The sequence below is a fragment of the Emydura macquarii genome, unplaced genomic scaffold (assembly GCF_026122565.2).
Source record: "Emydura macquarii macquarii isolate MOO-44397 ecotype Brisbane River unplaced genomic scaffold, CSIRO-AGI_Emac_v2 contig_1790, whole genome shotgun sequence".
Taxonomy (NCBI): domain Eukaryota; kingdom Metazoa; phylum Chordata; order Testudines; family Chelidae; genus Emydura; species Emydura macquarii.
The window spans coordinates 19,538,817-19,560,007 of record NW_027131927.1 but is presented as its reverse complement, the minus strand read 5'-3'; the positions used below and the strand labels follow the sequence as shown (position 1 = coordinate 19,560,007).

Genomic DNA, 21,191 nt, shown 5'->3' with positions numbered 1-21,191 from the left:
CCCCGGTAATGGCTTTGACCCCATTGTACTAGGTGCTAAATTGAGCACACAAAACCAGTCGTGTGTGGATGTATAATAGACACACTGTATGCATGGCATACGTTCCCCTCCCCACTATATGTGATGTGGCACATGCATAAGACACATTGTGGCTCTGTAGGATGCCCAATGTACATGGAACACAGGCATCTCTTTGTCTACCTCAGTAACACACAACTGCACTATGTAGAGCAATCTACGCTTTCAGAAGTGACTAATAGAGTTGGGTGCCCAAAGCGAGGCACCCTGAGGGAACCTGATTTTCAAATCAATGTCCCTGTAAGGTGTCTTAGATTGGGCACCCAAAATCACTAGTATCTTTTGGAAAAACTTAGGGGTGCACAGTTTGTGTGTGTGTATGGGACACGCTGGGCTAGGGACACATGCATACATTATATAGATGTCCGTAGGACAGAAATACATACATACATAATGTATGTATATATGGGTTACACAGTGTAAAGGACAAATGTATGGAGAACATAAATGTCTATAGGGCATGGATATATACCGTATGTGCATATATGGGATTCACAGTGTAAGGGACATATGCGTTCATTGTAATGATGACTATGGGGCATAAATATACGTCTATAAAAGTGTGTGCATCTCTGTGGGATACAGTGTGTTAGGGACACATGCCTGCGTTATACGCTGTGTGTGTGTGGGGGGGGGATACCCACGCGCGTGACACCGATGTCTGTAGGGCACACGCGGGTGTGCTCTTACACCGTGCAGGCGGCCCCCCCTCCGCTGCCACTGCTGCTTCTCCGCCCCCGGCCGCCCGCTGGTTCCCGCCCCAGTGAACCCGGCCCCCCCCTCCGGCTCCGCCCGCAGCGCATCCGCTCCTGCTCCCCAGCCAGGGCTGCCTGGGGCGCAGCAGCGCAGCGCAGCGGGGGTGGGGACTGGGAAGAAGGAGGCGGCGGCGGCTGCTGGGCCGGCCCTTTTTTCCCCGCCCGCTCCCCGGGCCACGGCTCGTTCGCTCTCCGTCCGCCTCCCCCCCGGGTTTGTTTCCCGCCCCTCCCCAGCACGAAGCGTCTCTCTCAACCCGGGGGCGGCAGCAGGGCCGGGCTCCCCCTGCAACCCGGACCGCGGGCCGCACGGCGCGAGAGCGAGCGCGCGAGCGCCCATCATGGAGACGTGAGCCCCGCGGGCAGCCGCCGCCGCCGCCTCTAAAGATGGCACGAGCCGGAAACTAGCCGAGTCCAGGCAGCCCGACCAGCGCCCTCGCTCTCCGCCGCCAGCATGGGGTTCTGATGGGCCGGCCTGGCCAGCCCCGACCGACCGGGAACAGCTGTGCAGGGGAGGTGAGCGCCGGGCCCTGCCCCCCGCTGCATGCTCGAGTCGGGGGGCTGGCTCTGTCATGCAACCCGCTAGCCGGCTCCGGGCCACGATGCTTTTGTTCGGGTGCCTTCTGCGGTTTTAATAACAAAGGGGTTTGGGTTTTTTTTAATGATACGTTTGCATGCATGGTGCAGTAGATACAGGACTGTGATAACGTTGCTTATGTAATACGGATGGACATCTCTTGGCATACAATGCTGGAATACATAACTAACATTGTGTGTGTTTGGCCCTAACACACATGCTGATACAAACAAATGTGTTTGTATATACAAATTCAGCAGTGTGTAATGTGCATCTAATACACGCGAAATCTATACATCATAACGTATATGTTTGTATATACAATTGCATTCTTTGTACCGTAGGCTGCAAATGTCCTGGGTTCAGTGTTGAGAAGTGTATAAAATGTGCTTCTCAACAATGTTTGCTTGTGTTATTGTTTCCATACATAATGCATGCAATGTGTAAGTGGTTGGGTATGCAATATATACTGATAAACGTGTGCACATCTGCAATATATAGTATTGCTTGCAGATATAAACTAGCAGTGTGTTTGTATGAGTATATCTGTGTGCAGTGTGGGTGTATATATTAAACTTTAGTGGCATATCTTGTTTTTACTTGCATGTATAAAATATGCAGTCACTTCCATGTAAGTTTTGCATATGTAGATATGTTTTTTGAAACAATCATACATACATTACTTTTGATTTTTTTTTATTGCATGTCAAATACGATAAAGCAATTAATTGGGTGGGTTTCAGTTTGTGTGCAAGCGTCCACACTATTATCCCCTGTTCTTGTGAGTAATATTTCTAAATATTGTGTTAATCTACTCCTGCAAGATACCAGGCCCCTCCTGCTAGATGCTCAGAGACCTCAACTCCTGGGGGAAACTGAGAACACTCAGCATCTTTCATGGACTTTTTACTTCTTGCTCCCCAATCCTGCAACAAGCTCTGTACCTTCACAGTGCACCATTTAAGTCACTAGTGCTCCATGACAGTTCAGGGGATACTTGAACAGAAGTCTTTGCAGGATATGGGCCCTTACATGTTCTAAATATTGTTGTCCGAAGGGACATAATTCCATCTGAATATTTGTTCCTAATCCTGTTATTTTACTGTTAATAGTGTATCTGGTGTCTCTTGTAGTTTAGCTCTTGTTTTATGGCCATATGGTCAGTTGTCCATAATTCTGTCTGCTGCTTTAAGTTATTGTTGATTACTCTCTATCAAAAGTGTGGTTTAATAAAAAATTGCAGCTGTGCTCTATATGTTGTTTCAGATTCCTCTGATCTGACTGCTAACCTTGTGCAGGCTCTTGGATGTTGTTTGTTCTTATTTGTTTTGTTATGTCAGCTGCAGCGGTAGAATGAACCCCCATGGAGAAAGCTTTCTTGCAAAAAGACTGAATTACTGATTTTGCTTCATGTAAAACTGTCCCGGAAGGGATGATATAAACAGATAACCTTATCTTATTCTGTGCTATTGGTTTAAAGAAGCCTTTGCAAAAATTCTCATGAAAATTTGCCACCTTAGGCAAAAAATCAATTTCCCCCAATTTTACCCTAATGATGAAAGAATTAATGATGCTTTATTTGCCTGCTTTAAAAAAAATAGTAATTACTTGCCCTAGGCAGGGAGAATTTTGCAAGGCCTGATTTACAGAATTGCTTTTCAGAAGCTGTATTGCTCATAATGTCCCTTTCCCTGGGGTGACAGACTGCTGCATTTCTGACATAGGCACACAGTTTTAATTTTTTAAAACCCCTTTATAATATTTAAATTGTACAAAATCTCTTGAGCTATGTGATTTTCATTTTCCCCTCTAAAGCATGTCTAATATTTTCACTGTCATATAATGATGAGTCTAGAAGCTTTTGCACCATTTAGGTTAGTTAATTGCAGTGCTTTGTTTATAATCACCTCAGGGTTGTATATAAGTATGGCTATGTCTACACTGAAGGCAATGCTGTCAGATCAACTTATCTGGATCGACTGAGTGGTCAGTGAAGACCCGCTCAGTCGATCCAGAAGTTGATGTACTAAGCCCACCTTCTCAACTGGCGTAGCGCTGCGTCGACGGGAACTGGCGCAGTGCATTGAAGATGGTGCACAGAAGAGAAGCACGGAAGTCGATGGGAGTTACGCACGTTTTTTCTGTACTTTGTGTAACTCCGGTCGACTGCTGCTGAATCTCCGAGGTAAGTGTAGACATGTCCTATGTGTGCGGGCGAGAATTTCTCGCGGGCACCAGCTTTTGCAACACGTGACTGGTAGAAATTTAGCTCAGAAGGCAGCCACAGTACTTATTCCTGACTTGTGGGAGCTACTTTGGATCCTCCGCTAACAATTAGATTTACTTTTAAAATTGTTCAGATGCTTTGTAAAGGTAGTGCATGGTTCTCTGCATTGCTCCGACCTGCTCCTTCTGAATGAGACTTGGGTTAGAACTCTGCAAAGCTAATCTATTGGCTTTTCCCAATAGGAGTTAAACATTTTTGGTGTATATGCTTTTAATTGCCTTGCACACTGAATTTGGAACTTTCCCATAGCTGGGGTTTAAAAGGCCCCATTAAGAGACTCATCTTAATTTAGCCCTTATATGTTCTAACAGAGTCTTGCCTTTTGTGTGTTCAGGATCTAATTAAAAACACCATCTGAGACATTTGCATGAAAGATGCTGTAGGTTTCACTGCTAGTATAAATCCACTGGGTCACTTAAATACCCTTTCCAAAAATATATTGCACTGTAGCTATTTGAAGGAGTATAGATTGTACTGTTGTGTATCTGGGGCTAGATACTTTTCTGTTTCAGCTACTGCTGGAATAGACCCTGGTAAAGGTCTTCAAGGTGGAAAGTCTGCTGGGGATGAAATGGCACCACAAAACAACTAGAAATTCCCTTGATTCAGGGTGAGGTTAGTGCAGGCCCCCTTTGTAGCAGTACTATCTGGGATGGAGCCTGGCCAGGATGGCTGCAGTACATACATGTTAGTATCTCCAAACAGTAGTTCCTACTTAGGTGGTGGATACCGCTTTAATTTTTAATACCCAGCCCAAACTCCCTATCACCTGGTGGGAACCATGAAAGGGGGTTTGTGGCAATAAGACGCTCTCTCTTCTTTTGGGGTGAATCCCCATGGGGCCTCGCTGGCAATATTGTAAACTCTTTGGGGCAGCAAATGGCTTTTTGTTCATCGGAAAGTACAGTGGGGTCCTGATCCATGACCGGGGCACCTAGTGCTATTGCAATTCAAATAGTTAATAAGTAAGTCTCCATTGCAGATGTCAATGGATCTGGCCTTTGTTTTACAAAAATGCTTCTTTGCGGGGTAGGGAAGGGTGAAAATGTATGGATGGTTTGGTTTGGGTCAGATTAATCCCGCCCAGATTGGAAGGTACTGAAAGGTATTACTTACTAATGGTGGTTAAGCAGCCAAGGTGAAATGAGTTTGGTGGTTGCAGTTCAATGCACAGCAGATAAGTTTCAGGTTTGTGGTAGGTGCTCAGAACCTATATTAATGTGTGGTGTATATGCCTAAGTAGAGGTACATCTGATGATGTTACCTTTTTGCATTCTCACTGTCCCTTTTGGTAGTAGTCTCTGAAGAGGCCAGGGCTGAAATATGTGTCCTACATAGGGCTACGTTTTAGGGCATGGCTACATTCAGGAAAGTTAAGGCAAGTCAAGGGGTAAAGTCAACTTGCATTAAACCCTGTGTGGATGCTTTTATTCAGGAGCAAAGGGGTCTTAGATCTCTTGAATTTAATCCTTCTTTGGAACTACCCCATCTTCGCTTGTGCAGAATGCAGCGGCCCTCGTGTTACTGGGAGTTCTCATCCAGAGCTTGTTCATCTGTGATCTGCACTGGGTAACCATTGGTTTCCAGATGCTGTTTAAGATGTTGGTTTTAACCTATCGTTAAGGGGCTTGTGTCCCTCAGAGGGTCTCTCTCCTCATTTGATGCTGTGCCTGCTGAAGCCATTGATGAGCTTGATTGCAGGGCTATTTCCGTGAGGAGCTGTGGCTTTGGAATTCACAAAGTCCAAATGTATTGATCTTCAGCTCTGTCTCTCTAGGCCTAGGTGGTTGGAGAGTCCTGGTTTGGAGGGGAATTGTTGTGGTGGGTATTTTAGTTTGGCACTGTGTAGTTCTTAATAATGTATTTTGTACATGTTCCTAGAACTCTGGATTGGATAAATGTAGCACTAAGATCCAACTATCTTTTCACTTCTTAGGGAGGTTGTCTTGATGTGGGTTGAGGCGATAGAAGGAAACATACAGTTACATGTGCTTTACCTGTTCCATGGACAAATAACTGGCTTCCGTCTTCCGTCTCCGTCAATCTGGCATCTTTAAATAGCACTGCAATGCAATTTACCTTCACATTTTAAAAATATTTTTCTTATTTACTAAGATAACTCAAACTTTACAAATAATCTCTTTAAAAAGATCTAATGTTTTAAAATAAACTAAACATGCTTCAAGTTTCAGTGCCACTATTTTGCTTGTGCACTTTTTTTATAGGAAAATCTTTCAAAGGCATTAAAATGGTCATCTTTCCTGTCATTCTCCTGATCTCCAGGGTTGGTTCTTCTTCTTCTTCCCTCAGTCACCTGGTTCCTAATCTACCTTGTGCTGGTGTCAGTGATGAGAAACAAAAAATATACTTACTCCCAAAATAAGAAATGCTAGTTCAGTGGAACTCAGCAGCTCAGAATTATCTTCCATGGGAGATTTCCTTCCACGGAAGCATCTTTCTCGTTGCATGTCTGCACCTAACAATTCACTGCAGCTCTGGTTACTGATTCTGACCTGGTACCAAACTGGAGTCTTCAAAAGCATTAATATGACCTAATCATCATTCAGTTTACAATGATATTGAGGTACTTGTACTGTTCTTAAGCTGCTTTTAGTCCAGTGCAAGGATAGTTTTGGATGTGTTCAGCCAATTGCCAAAAAGTCTACAGAGGAGGAAATTTCAGTGCAAGCTTGTGGTTTGCAAATATAGATTTGGCTTTTTTTGTAAATACATGGAAAATGGAAATTTGTGTCAGGTTTACAAAATACTTATATGATGTCAGAATAATTCCCATTGGTGGAGCTCTTCAAAATACATTTTTCAGTGGCAAAAGTAATTTATACCAGGGTTTAAATTGTGCTTGTTCATAATAGCTATCCAGAGAGTTTACATAATGATGTTTGAATCGTAAAAGCTATTGCTGAGCATTTGCATTCTGTAGTTTGTTGTGTAGTGCATCATGTGCCATGAAGCCTGCTGCAGATTAATAAGGACCTGTGCTATAAGCGGAACTAACTGCAGTGATAGGCACTGTTAGGAAAAACTTTGTGCAGTAATACCTGTAAGTGCTAAACCCTGTGACCCCTGTCCTACCATTCACATTCCAAAATAATAAAACTAGTCATTTATGTTTTAGGATTTCCAAATATAATCCAGTAGGATGAAACATGGCTGCATGTCCTAAAAGTCCTCTTGAACTTATCCTTGTAGCTGGTTAAAGGCAAAATAATGATTGTCTAGACCACACCTGCCTAACTACAGAGTTTGGAGAATTATTTAGGCCCTCCCTCAGGACTTTTGGTGGGGCCAGAGATGTCAGAGCCTGGAGTGCAGTAAGCATGTAACTGACACTGAATGGAATAGAGCAGTGGCTCCCAACCCGTGGCCCATGGGTTCTTTCAGAGTGGCCCGTGGCTCTCCTCCCGCTGGCACATTGCTGGTACAGGCTTCTTTGTGCAGTCACGGGGACAGGAGATCAGCGCTCCCTTCCCCCTGATTGTGACAGGGAGCATGGGAAAGCACTCTGCCTGGGTCCTTAGCCTCTGGGGTCCCTGCTGGAGTCAGAGGGAGGGGAACACTGATCTCCTGTCTCCCTGGCTGCAGAAGGGAGCCACTGCCTAGGGACCCAGGTGAAGCGCACGGTTTCCCTGCTGCAGGCAGGGGGAAAGGAGATCCTCCTCACTGAACTCCTTCCCTCTGGCTGCAGTGGGGGGTAGGGGAGCTGCTGGCCATTCAGGGTTGTAAACATTATATTTGTGGACTTCGAGCCAAAAAGGTTGGGAACCACTGGAATAGAGGGTAAATTGAAAATTCAGGCAGGCCATAAAAGTGACAGTCTTCAGCTCCAGACATCTAGTTTCACTGAAGATAAGCAATATTTTCTTTTTCAGATTTCAATAAAAACTGTTTTTCAAATGACAAAACTAGTTGAGTGGGGGTGGATCAGATGTGAAGAAAATCTCAGGCTTCTCAAGTCTCTGCTCTAGGCAGATATACTCTGTTTTCCTGTGTGTACACTAGCTGCAGATGTTATTGATGTGCTGTCTTACTAACCATAATGGACTGCTGCAGTTGGTAACGATATGCAATAAACTGGTTTAAAAGCTCACTCATGAGTCCCATGGTATTGCAAATATTCAGGTTTTCCCCTCAGTCCAGAGATCAAATGTTTCTTTTCTTTAACTAGATGAGGGAGGTGCTGAATTAAACCATTTGCCAGAGGCTGTGTGCCCTTGTGACATCACTTTTGCCTTTGTACCACAAGCCAACTTCTCTGCTGGTGTAGCTGTTGACTTCAATGGAATTACACCAGCTGAGAACTTTGTCCCAAGAATCTTGAGGCTTTGCTTTCATAATACAGTTTGAATTTTAAGTGCTCAGATTGCTCTCTGTAAGTACTTCAGTCCAACTGGTGGTCCCCGTTTTTGAAAGATCAAACTGTTATAAACAGGTTCACCACCAGCTGTAGTGCACGAAAGTTTGGAATACAGAACTACAAATGCTGCTGTAACTGAACGTATGAGAACAAATGGCAGCTTCAGAGTAAACATTTGCAAAGTAAGCAGAAGGGGGACTCCAAGATCTGCATTTTGCCTGCTCTGAGCTGTGGTGTGGCATTCTGGGGATAGGAGAATAGTCCATGTGTTTTAATGATTACTCTGATCCGCTGGTGGCCCCTTGAGACCTCCCCAGCTTGAGTTACTCACACTTCTGATATGAGTAACCTGTGCAGATGCCTGAGGGCCAACTTAACACTGAAATGTGCACCAATTTGGCAGGAGATGTTTGCAGAAAAGAGCCAGAACTATGCTTGAACAGTCCTGTTTTAGCAGACAATTGTAACTGGATAATTTACGTACTCTCTAATTGGCATCTTGTAGAGACAGAGAACACATGAACCTTGTGGACTATTTAGCTTTGTAATACTGGGTTAATTTTGGTTAATGATGAGGTAGGCTAGCACCCTCAGAGCCTAGGAATGTTGTTCTACATGTACTGTACCTCCTAACTGATCTGTTGTTTCAAAGGTAGATTATTGCTTATTTCCTCATAATTGTCTCCTTCTAGTGCCTTAAACTGCACCCTCACATTAGCAGTAATCACTGATAGCTTCCTCTGAAGCTGTTCTGAGTTTGCAGAGCAAGATGTTGGATTCACTGTGTGTTTAGTTTTGTTTTTAATAAATGTATGGTGATGACTGCTTTTAGTTAACATCCTGTTTGCAGTTGTCAAGGGGAACCAAATTATTCTAATTGCTGTGTGTGGGTGTTGTGTGTGAAACAATATAATTTGTCAGAAACAGGACTTTAGAACAGTAATAGTTTTTACCCAATTTTGTTTTGTTGCCGTTCAACTATATTAATGACTGGCTAGTGCTACAAAAAAATTGAGCTGTTGTTTATTCTATTTTATGTGTGTTTACTTGCAGATGGATTGCAGTCATATGGTGTGAATGATTGTATTACTTGAAAAGCAATGCATAGTATTTTTGCTTCTGAATGTATAGCAAACTAATAAAAAATTAGCATTTTATGAATGTGGAAATGAGTGATTCTTCTTCTAAAAATATTACTCAGTCTTTGTGAGTTTGATCCTCCTCATGTCTACATCTGTGTGTATCAGAAGTAACTTGAGTGAAATCGGTGAGTTAGAGTAGTGTAACTGGGAGGTGACTCAGACTCTGCTTGTGCTGCATTTCCATTACACTCCCCTCATTACAAACGTGTTAATGGTGTTCTAAGTTAGACACTTTGCACTCTTAGCATGTGCTGGTGCATGCTCTCTAGTCCTAATGAGCCACACTAAGGGCTGGTTCAAACTGACCGCGCGATTCGGAGGCAGTTGATGGGAGTTTGCGTAACTGATGTCGACTGCTCATCTTCCCTTATGCGCGCTGTTCACACTGCGCTGAGCCGATGGGAACAGCGTTCCCATCGACTCAACGCTACGCTACTTCAGGGGGTGGACTTACTCAGTCAACTTCCTGATCGATTGAACGGGTCTCACTGACCGCTCAATCAATCCTGAAGGATGGATCTGGCAGCGGCGATTTTGCTGCCGTCAGTGTAAACGTAGCCCTAAGTAAAACCAGTGTAGCTGTTGTCTTAAGACTGAAGAGAATGGGTTGCATTAGTGTTAGGGTGTACACGATTTCGCTCAGTACTTTGCAGTTGCCACTTCATATTTGCCTCTCATTTTGGCTAGTACCAGAATAAAAAGCGTTTTGTGTATCTCAACAATGTCTTTGTTTCCTAGGGTTCCCTGTCTGTATGTTGTAGCCACATTTTATCTACAGTCCTGTGCTTAAACCGTAAACTTCTCAGGGCAGGGGTTATATCTTTGTTATGTTTGTACAATGCCTGGCAGGGTAGGGCCCCCCACTCTGTAGGTGCTACCACAATAATAAATAATACATTTACATAATCTTGTCTTAGCACACACTGAAGTCAGGCTGTGACTATTGTGGGAGATTTGAGTGCCCTGCAATTGCAGGATTGGGCCTTATAAACATTCCAGCAATGGGCGCACACTGATGTTATAAAAGTTTACATCTCAAACAGTATCTTACATATGTAACGACATCCAGGCAAATTAAAAGAAAAGCATACCTGGTAAGAGCAGTGTAAAACTCAACAGTATAGTGTAAAACTAAACTCAACAGTGTTTTGGATTGCAGAGGTTCATGGAAAGCATTTTGTTTTGTTTGTTTGTTTTAAATTTAATACAGATTAATATATGAGTGGAAGGAGGCTGTTTTGCTTTGAATGTAGGTTCAAATAAACGAAAATCTCAAAGCAAAACTCATCAAAGAATGAGCATCAGGAGCATAAATTTGGCAGCTGCAGCTAATCTCATCCTGGGGCTAGATGCTGAGTTTACATGTTGCCCATAGTAAGCTGGGGTGTGAAGCAGTCCAGGGATAGGAATTGTGATGGAATCTGCAACTAGTTTATACTAGTAGCAAATTAGTTCCTGTCTATACAGACCAGCCAGTAGAAAGAGGGTGAACCAGAACACAGGCAACTTTTTACTACCATCCTCCGCAGTCATGCCTTGAGTACCTGTGGATGGACCTGGGATTCAGCATTCTTTCTCATCTCTAAAAATAATTGATGCTTTATTTCCAAAAGTCTAGAGCTACTGCCAACTGTACCTGTCCTCTTTTGAATCATTTGTAACACTTGTTATCCAAAGACTTCTTGCCCTGGAGATATTTCTGCAGTATTCCCAGTTTTTTGGGGGATATTTTATTATCCTTAAAGAATGCTTTAGAAACACTTCACAAGTTTCCATCTGCTATTTTCTTGTTTCTTGATCTTTTAAAGTTTGTTATGAAAAGTTTCCATGGATTCAGCCTTTTGGAAAAGTTTTGCAGTGTGGATAGTTTTTATTCTGTCTGGACAGTCACACTTTTTATAATAAGGGAACTTTTATAAACAGAAGATGTTTTAATAACTGATCGATCAATTGTAGAGTCCAACAGTTGTCATAGGTTGTTAGTCTAACTGGTTGCTTGTAATGTTGGTTTATGACCATCTAGAACACCATCTATGTGCTTATAGCATACTACTCATGTCTGTAGAATGCTTATAACTAGGCTTGGAAGGATTCGATTTTTATCGATAAATGTCAGAAAAATTATTTTCACTGTGCACACACAAACAGAAGAAAAATATTTCCATTGATGATGATCAAAATTTATAGATTGGCAAAGTAAGAAAAATAATAAGCTCGCAGGTAGTAGTTTGATTTAAGGATATTTACTTTGACATCTGATGTTGACAATTTGATTGTAATGGTCATAAAGCTTTAACTTTTTAAAATCAATGTCTGCTGTCATTAAATAGTTATTGTCTAATCCAGTGGTTTTCAACCTTCTTTCATTTGTGGACCCCCTAAAAAATTTCAAATGGAGGTGCAGATCCCTTTGGAAATCTTAGGCATAGTCTGACCACAGGTTGAAAACCACTCTTGTATAGTAATAACCTTTCATGGCCCCCTTAGACATAGTCTGCGGACTCACAGAAGAGAGGAAGCTGTCTTGAGGAATTAGTAGTTAGGAGTGGGGGACCCAGGACACTGTCCCTTTAAGGGCCTTGACCAGGAACCCTGTAGTGTAGGGCGGGCCAGGGTTACCCTCTCTTCCAACCAATCGGGAGGCGTTCTCTAGAAGAGGGCAGCATATATACAGCCCTCTCCCTCAGAACAGGGGAGATGCTGGGAGGAGAAGGGTGCTGGGCTCCGGGCTCCGGGCTCCAGACAGAAACAGCTAGGAGTCATGGCCCTGTGAAGAACAGACTGAAGCAGGGCAAGGAGGTGGGGTTGAATAGCCAGGTAAGTGAGAACCTTTGGGTTGCAGTAATGGACTTTATGCTGTGGACATGGAGGACTCTTTGGAACTGCGTGTAATCATTTTTCAGCCCCAAGTGGAGGGTGGTAGTACTCATGAGAGACTGTGTGGAATCTGTAAGGGGCCCTGAAAGGGAGCATGTTGCAGACAGAGGGATGTGTGGCCATGAAGGAGCACTCGGTAAGTGGCCCTCCTGTTACAGAACACCTCGCATCTTAAAGACTTGAGCCTCTGATTTCAGAGCAAGAACGGCCTAGCTTATGACCTTGTTTAAAAGGTAACAGCCTTCAAAACAAAATTCATGCAGCTGATTCTCCCCCTTTCGAAGTAGCCAGCAAGTCCTCAAGAAATACAGCTGTGGCCCGCTGACCCTATGCTGAATGGATTAAGAAGTTTCAAGATTTCTGAGCAGTGATTCAAAAACTTCCAAGATTTGGAGAGGTTCTCAATCCCGTTTTAAACTAACTCCAAGAAAGCCGAGGCCAAAATTCAGCTGGAGTTGATTGATTTACAGTGGTCTAATCCACAACGACCCAAGCTTATTGAATTTCTGTGATGACTGTTTGCAGTGACAGATACCTAGTTACATATGAAGGTTGACTTTGGGCAAGATTCTTTGGGTTTGTCTACTCTAGGCAAACATTAAAAAAATTGCCACAATAGTGCCTTCAGGAACACGTACACATGTTTAATTGGATGTGGTACAAGTATTTTTACCACTGGTGGGACCTTAGACCATGTTTTTTGTGGAGGGAGATTGTCTGTTACGAATCTGAGCACATAAAAACATCAGAGTTGCCTAATGGACTTGAGTCTGACTTTCATAAAGCTGGATTCAGGAAGCAGTGCCAGTTTTTCCATTGCATTTCCTTCCTGTATAGCCCTTAATGTGTGTTTAGCCTGTGTGCTTTGTAAAGTGCAGTGTATGCTTGCAGTACACTCTGACTTTTTATTTAAAAAAAAAAAAAAAAAAAAAAAAAAAAGTCAGAATATATCTGTTTGAAATTTGTTGATTTTTATATGCAAGTTAGTTTCAGCCCTCGGGCTCGTTGGCAAATTGCTTAATTTTATTGTAGATTTTTTTTTCGTCCCCATTTTCAGCTTATTACCTCCTTACTTTGGAAACAAAATGTCTCTTCTGTTCGACAAATAATGATTTTCCACTTTCCTCTCCCCACACCATCTTCTCTTACTCCCAGTGGTAGCTCTAGATTCAATATTTTAGGAGGTACATAACCCTTCTTTGCTCTGTTTGTTAATTAGGGGCACTTTTGAAAGTGCCCCTCACTCCTTTGCTGTGGCTGTCAGGCTATTCAGTGATGTACATGTGCAGAACACCTGGTGCTTCGCCAGTCCTGTGTGGGAGAGCAGAGCAGCTGCCTCTGTATAAATCCTTAACCCCTGAGGGCCAATCTCTGCTGCTCCTCACTTCTCTTGGTAAATTGTATAGTCCTTGAGTGCAGGTGCATCCACAGATGGGGGAAGAGATGCAGATTGCACCTCCTCCACCCTCTCGGGGATGAGTATGGATCTGTGACTCTGGGTTTATAAACTGACCAATAGATCCCTTTCGTTTATGTATGTATTTGTTCATCTGTCAAAGATACAGCATAGATATTAGCTATTCTAATAGTCCCTATTAAATAAATCATCCAAGTATCACTGCATTGCATGCCCACAGTAGAATTAGCCTTCATACTGACAACATTTTGTTGTGTTCTCTTGTATACACTGGAAAACGGCAGTACAAAAAGTGAATCATGATCAAGTGGGTATATAATAGCTTACAATATATACTAACACCCTTTGTGTAGCTGTGGGTAAGATAGATATAATAGCTAATTATACATGGGCTACATGCAGTTACATACTGACTGTTGTAATCAAAGAGAAATGAAGGCATGTATGATACAACCTGGTCATACAATACCCTATGTTTGCTAAGTTGTTAAGACTCTACAGGTTCAGTGGAAGAAGTTTTTTTTTTTTTTTTTTTTTTTCCTCCTGTAATGCTAAGCCCACCCTGCTCTCCTTGTCTGCTGCATTTAGTAAAGCCGTGGCAAGGACCCCTTTCTGTGGGCAGCCAAAATTGTGCATGTGCCTTTATTTATTTTTTTTACACTGCATTCTTACTCTTCCCTGGTATCAGCCGATCTCTTCTGGGGAGAGGCAGTGATTGGCCTGCCTTGCACTGCCCTAGGACCAGTACTACCCTTAAAGTCTTTTGTGATACGCTCCCTCACTGACTGCTTCCTTCTCTTGCAAGGGCTCGACCTTTTTTCACCATCCAGGCATCATTGTTGGGAAGAGAGGGGGCTGAAAGGAAGAAATGTTCTCCTGTGAGTCCATCGGATCAGCTACTTCCCCACTCTTGTAGCTGTAGTGCCCATACAGTCCTAGAAACACCTCTTGCCAGGAGTGGGAAGACCAGTGGGAACACTGACTGCCTCCAAAGAATCCCTGTGCTGCGGGTCTTGTGAGACGAACGGTCGCTAGGGAGGAGATACTGGATCAGGGTTTCTTTGTGCAAAGGAGTGGGGAGCACAATTAAAAGAATGACCTTTGGAGGAAGAGGTTAGGCAAGAGTGGCTGGACTAGAGTGCAGTGAAATCCATTTGTGCTGTAAACATTGTTGGAGTGGGCGTTTGGTCATGATCTAGAAAAACAGTTGACAACTGCTGGTATAGACTTAACTCCGGCCAGAAAAGAGTGTAGATTCTGTTCTCCTTAGAACTAGCAGAGATCTGCCAAAGTGTGTGCTCCTTTTCTTCTGAGGATTGAATGCAGCCATAAGTGCAAAATAACTCTAAGGGCCCCAGACCTTCCGCCATTAGTGTCAATGGGAGATTTGCTATAAACTTTGATGGGAACCAGGATCAAGCCTTGTGATATCAAATTGACTGGTCTGGCCTGAATTGTGTATATTAAACAAAATAACCAGAGATGTGAAATTCTGAAAGATTGACACTTGCTTGAAATCTTGACCTCTTTTGATATTTTATGTCTGAAGTTTAAGGCGTGGCTAATTATGTTTCTTTACTAGGAAACCAAGATATGACATTCACAAATATGTTAAATAAAGGGACATGATGTTTAGGTTAAAAGTCATTCCATGCTTCTTGTAAAGCATGCAAAAAAAGGACTTCTGTGCCTCCAAAGCAGCCCTTAGAACCTGAATTTTGTTCCCAGGGCTCAGACCTTCGGTGCTGCTGTTTTGAGGTATAAGAACAAAGTTTTGTCAGTGCCACAGGGGGACTCATCTAAGACCTCTGGGAAGCTGTGAAGTCTTTCCATTGATTGTAGTGGGCTTTGGATCAGGTCCTAAAAGCACTGTTTGTTCTGTTCTTCCCCCACTCCCCATTCTCTCTCTCTCTTTTTTTCCCCCATGTGTACTTATTTTATCTCCTATAAACTGAAGTGTTCATACAAGCCTTTAATTACAGTCTTTTTCAATTATGTACCCTACAGTGTAGTCTGACAGGCTGCAGTTGCTATCCTGTTGGATGTTACCCAGCTAGGATTACCTGTATAAAGAATGTTTCATTACTTAGTTACATAGCAGCTGAACTCCTAAGGGTCTAATTGAATTTGAAAATAAATGACGTCCAGCTTCTGTGCTGTGAAGTCCCTGAAAAAATCCAATTTTGAGGGCTTTTTTTAGCAGGTGTGGAAGCCTGGTTTCTGTGATGTTATGTTTTGTCTGAATCTGTTTGTAATGCAATCCAACTCCTATTGAAATCAAAGGGAGTCTTTCCGTTGAATTGTTTTATTTGCAGTTGGATCAGGCTCTAAATTATTATTGTAATATGCTCCTAAATGTAGCCATCACAGCCACCATTCTATGAGGCTGGATTCTGCACTGCCTGGACCCCTTGCATCATCACATACACCTGTGCAAAGTGAGGGTTGAATGCCATTATTCTGACTTGCTAGTGTTTTACACCCACTTTATGCAGGGGTGAATGACTGTGTAAGGCAAGTGTGGATCAGGCCCCAGATCTGTATTTTGGAACCAGCAGTTCCAATTCTGCACACATTGAAATCGGTAGAAGATTTGCCATTGTGCCAGTTGCCAGTGGTTGCAGGATTGGACCCCATCAGTGTGAATCAAGTCTTCAGGCCTGATTCCAACCTCACTCTTGTTTACAGCCGGGTAACTCCAGTGGAATTACTCCTGATCTTACCCTGACGTAAGTGAGGTTAGAATCTCCCCCTATATTTTAGGAAGAGGTACTTGTGAAAAAGCAATAAATAAAAAGTACAGCAATTACCCATGTGGAACAGTGCCAGGAAATGTAACAGGGCAACTTCACTTCTGTTTTTAAAAGGAAACTTTCCTGTTAAAGTGGGAAAGGGGCATTGCACTGTAATAAAAATTTATTCCATGTAAATCCCCAGCTGATCCATTGGAAGCCAATATCAAGATATTTTTCGTCATTTTTAAAGTATTTTTAATCTGTTTACAGTCAAGTTTCCAGTGAATTATTCTAAAATGTTTCTTACGACAATCTCTCTGTCCATTGTCGTTCTGGTTCATTATTATAGTATTAGGGCGGCACAGGGTTGGCTAAGAATCTGGGGTTTTTGTTTGCTTCACTTTGAAGCACTTGTTTTGGAAGAATCTCACAAAAGGTGAAATTCAACCTGTACACCGAGATCACACAAGGTGTATACATCACTTAAACTGTATTTAAGGGCATAAGTGGTGCGTACCTTTAGTGGGGTGAATCATAACTATAAGAATTCCACGAGTCTTGCAACAGCTAAAAGAAAAAATATACTTGGTTCTAGTCTCCCTTAAATTTGTGATATAACACACTGAATCTGCCTTTATTTATTTTAAAAAAAAATATATTTTTTTTGGTCTGAGGGAACCAATTTTCTCTTGTCATTTCTACCTATACTGTTACATTTGACTGGAAATCAGTAGCAGGTTATCTTATTTACTGTAAAACCTAACAGAAGCATGAGCTACATTATGCTCATAAATCTGAGAACTGCAGTCTTCGTAAACAGCCTGGCCAGGAGTTGGCAAGCTTCCTCCGTATTATATTTCAGATTTCACAAGAGTGCACACAAATAGTTCAAAGTTTAAATACTTTCCCATGGACTTATATTTGCAGCATGAATTGTTTTGCCTAAATGACTTAGTAAAATCAAGAAATTTGTGCTCCTAAAAAGTGGCAGGCGATATCAGGCAGATTTAAATAAGAGACTTAAATCTTTTTCTCTTGAAAACATCTTTTCTCTAATTCAGATGTGTTAAAGGGTCCATTTAAAAATAAGGGTTTTTTTTAATTTAAAATTGTTACAAATAACATCTACGTTTTAGTTCTGAAAGATATTGAAGGAGGGGGCATGCTTCCCCCCTTTCATTTGTTTACTTTGTGCATTTTACAAGTAAATGGGACTTGTGCTCCTAAATTCTGTAGACATTTGTGAAAATTTCCTCCTTGATTATCTAGATTGCAGGGCATTCATGGCCTTTTCTATGCAATGAGTTTTACATAGATTCCCACTGATGCTTCAACTGAACTGGTGTTAGTCTGAACCTCTCACTACTATCTGAGGCTTGTCTGCAGTAGAGCTAACACTGCTTTGGGATAACACTGGTGGGATTTTTTGTATTTTAAAAATATTCCCTAGTGTAGACATGGCCTTAAAGATTGACATGGGCAGTCGAGTTCCCCTCCAGAGTTATTGAATCTAACCTACTTTAATTAGATCCAAGAGTAGCTTGCCTATCTTCCTAGGTAGCATTGCAGGGTATGTGATGCCAGTTGCAATTTCTACGGACTATAAAGAATTATAAACCACATTCTGCATAAAACTGTGCTGAAGCAACTTAGGAACCCAGTTGACATCAGGGGGGTTGCCTTGTGGATCAGCTTTCCGGATCTGCGCCTAAATGCAGCAGTGCATTATTTACAAAATAGAGTCAACGTATCTGTAGAGCAGTGTGTAAACAACAAGAATTCCTGACAATGGCTCTTAAAGAGATACGATTTTTCTTTCTAAGCAACATTTTCTTGATGGGCATACTGATTGGTTAACGCAGTTTGATCATCGTGTTAACTACTTCAGGAAAACCCTGGTGTCAAGGTGTAGTGCCCTGAAGTGGTGCCCAGGCTTTAAAGCACTTTATAATATATTTTTAATAATCATCCCAAGTATTTGGTAGACAGAATTACATTTAATGCTCACTGCTGTTTATGCTTCCTTTTTCACTCCTCTTAGTATTCTGTGAGGACCACATTGTATAAGGTTGATTAATGTAGACAGGTTCTTTTTCATTTATTTTTTCAACATTCATTTCAAATATTTGTCATGGGCTGACTGGTAAATTGCTCTCCTTTATCAGCGATGTGTGTGTAGTTCCATTTTGTGCAACTCTTGAGCTGCAGCTGTCCTTATTCTTGTTTTAAATACGTAAGTCTGGCACAGTAGGGTCACTGCTTTGTATTTGCTTTTGCAGGTAGCTGTATCCAGTTGGGTGGTAGGAGGACCCAAGGATCACCATGAAGTTTTTGGGATCCCTGGAGAGCCAGAGATTGTGTCTCCTCCTGGAGACTGCAATCTCTAGAGAAGCTGAGATGTGGAAAGTGCATATGCCCAAAATTCAGCCCATTCAGGTAAAGTCGGTCATGTACAAACATCTTTTACCCTATGGGGATATTTTCTGGCATATTTTTCAATGAATAACTGAACCCATTACATGAGAAGTTCTCCTACTGCTTGGGGGTGGGAGATTAACCTTTAATTCAGTGTAGTGACTAATGCTTTGTTTCAGGAACATACCCACAATCTGAGATACAGAACGTGCTGTGCAGAATACAGTGTTAAATCACTGCTGTTTCTTCTAGAATTAACACACATTTTGGTTATATTAAACTGACTCTGTGAATTGCTCTGCTAATTAATACACATTTGCTGCAGTACAATGGATCTGAAAAGCAACTCAGTTTGGTTAGGTTAAGTTTGACTTATAATGTTGTTGAAACCCGGGTCACTTTTCTGCATAAAGTGTCTCATCACTGCTCTGCGTGTTGCTGCTGGCATAGCTCAATGTGAAGTCACTCCCTTCTGAATTTTCCTATTCAAACATAGGGCGTGATTCTTCCACCCTTATCCTCTCTGAGAATCTGGCCCAATTTGAGTAAGTTGGTGTTAATCCATTGTCTTCAGTGGAGTTACTCCAGTTTACCCTACCTGAGGATCTGGCTAGGTGAATAGTACCCTACTCCATGAGTAAGCCCATTGAAATCCATGGGACTGCTTGCAGAGCAGTGTACTACTTAGTGTAAGTAAAGATAGCAGAACTGGGCACATAATTGGCTTCGGTAAACAGTGAGTTTTCCCCTTGTCCTATGTGCAGAAAAACTCTGCCCAGCATATTTATTTGTGAATGGCTTGTGTATTACACATGGGTGTTTGATTTACAACAAAATATCCCAGTGACGGGGTGAGGGATTGGACCTTCCATCCTTTACTCCTGGAGGCTGAGAGTATGTCAAGTCATGTTCTTGGGACTCTTTGTGGTCGACACAGAGCAGTATTGACGGGCTCTGGAAGGAAAGAAGCCCAGCCTTGCTTAGCTTGGTACACAGAAAACTCGGTAGTGTGGGGCACCCGCTAGTGTCCACTGACTTCAGATGTTTACCAGAAACCAGTATTTTAGCCTCAGATCTGCATCTCTATGCAGATAGTATCCATGACACTAATTATAGATGTGCCAAGAACTGGTTATTTGCATCAAGGCATCAGTCATTTTTTGTAACAACTATTCCATTGTAAAATTGGTTTAGTACCCACTGAAGCACAGGTTCCCCAAGCATGTATGTTTGGATGGTAGTGGTTTTTTAAATTAAATCTTTACACCTTGCTGTGGCTGCGTGGCAGTAGTCTTGCTCTTGGTCGTCTTTGGAACCTCTCCTGTGTTAAAGTCAGTAGATATTTCGAGATCTTATCCTGTGTAGTTGACTTCAATGGGGCTGAGATTGCTCAACTACCCACAGGGTATGTACATATTCAGTGACGTTAATTTGACTTTGTAATGTTTCTGGCCATCTACAGATATGAAAATGGGGAAGTAGCGATATTGGGTTCTGTGAAATATCAGAGTAGTATAAAGCCATGAAACAGTCTTGATTAATATTTGTGATACCTGCAAAAATCCTACAGTGTTCCTTTTTCAGTAGAACTTCTAATTACAGAATTGACTGAGTGAAGTTTGTGGTTCTAATGTGCCATGATGCTATCACACATAAGGATCACATTTTTGCTGAGTTAGGATCCATGCTTGGAAAAGTTTACTGGCCTTGAAAAAGCTTTTGTAGTCGTCCACCCAAGCACTTCCAATCTTGGTAGGTCATTAAAATCACATTATTTTAATTACCATCTTGCATCTGTCCCTACTTAGAATCACATCTGAATTGATCAGCTGGAATTCCAGACTGGTTTGACATGATGTGAAATGTCTTTTCTAGCATTAGCTGCTGTAGAGGAAATAATCACTAAATCAGGTTGAAATGTAAGCATGTGGGGGTAAAAATACATGGTCATCAGATTTACATGAATAAAAAGATGAGATAGCACACGCTGACACGTAAAACTACAGTTTTTATAGGTACTGGGTATCTGAGGACTCCAGCTTTGTAATGGTATAAAATATTCCTTTCTAGTGCTTATTGTTCATGAGACACTGGACTTTTAGAATGTCACAGGTCATTTCATTTTATCAGTGCTCATTTTGGCACTGTTTCAGTCATAAAGTTCAACCTGTATTATTACCCTAATCCCTCTGTTATCTGAAACAGGTATGTTCCCTAGCATCTATTCACTTAATTGACAATGTTCTCAATAGCTTGGAACCTCCATAACGTACAATTGTTTGTCTCCCTTAACATTCAGAAAATCTAAGACATACTGGATAGCCAATCCTGGGACTCTGTGGACACTTAATTTTCATTGCCTATTACAAGTATTATAAACTCTATTTTGACCTGGTAGTCTGGTTTCCAAAGGAAGAAACACATGAGGAAAATCTAATATCAAAACTGAAAATACGTTTCAAATTTTTTCTTCCATTAAAGAAAATAGAACTAGGTTCTTGGCAGCGTTTTAAATTCTAATGGGGAAAAATCCACA

General features: G+C 41.9%; 1 protein-coding gene across 4 annotated transcripts in view; it reads left to right on the top strand.

Moving 5' to 3' along the window:
* Positions 1-946: 946 nt before the first annotated feature.
* The window catches only part of CCNI (cyclin I), a 41,545-nt gene continuing 21,300 nt past the window's right edge, over positions 947-21,191 (top strand). For 2 of the 4 annotated variants that reach the window (XM_067557068.1, XM_067557066.1), the window contains exon 1: positions 947-1,346. In XM_067557068.1, coding sequence (XP_067413169.1) covers positions 1,296-1,346 — 51 coding nt within the window. In that variant the 5' untranslated portion in view covers positions 947-1,295. Of the gene's footprint in view, positions 1,347-18,519; positions 18,677-21,191 lie in introns of all 4 variants that reach the window. The other 2 variants (XM_067557064.1, XM_067557065.1) reach the window with 2 other exon arrangements.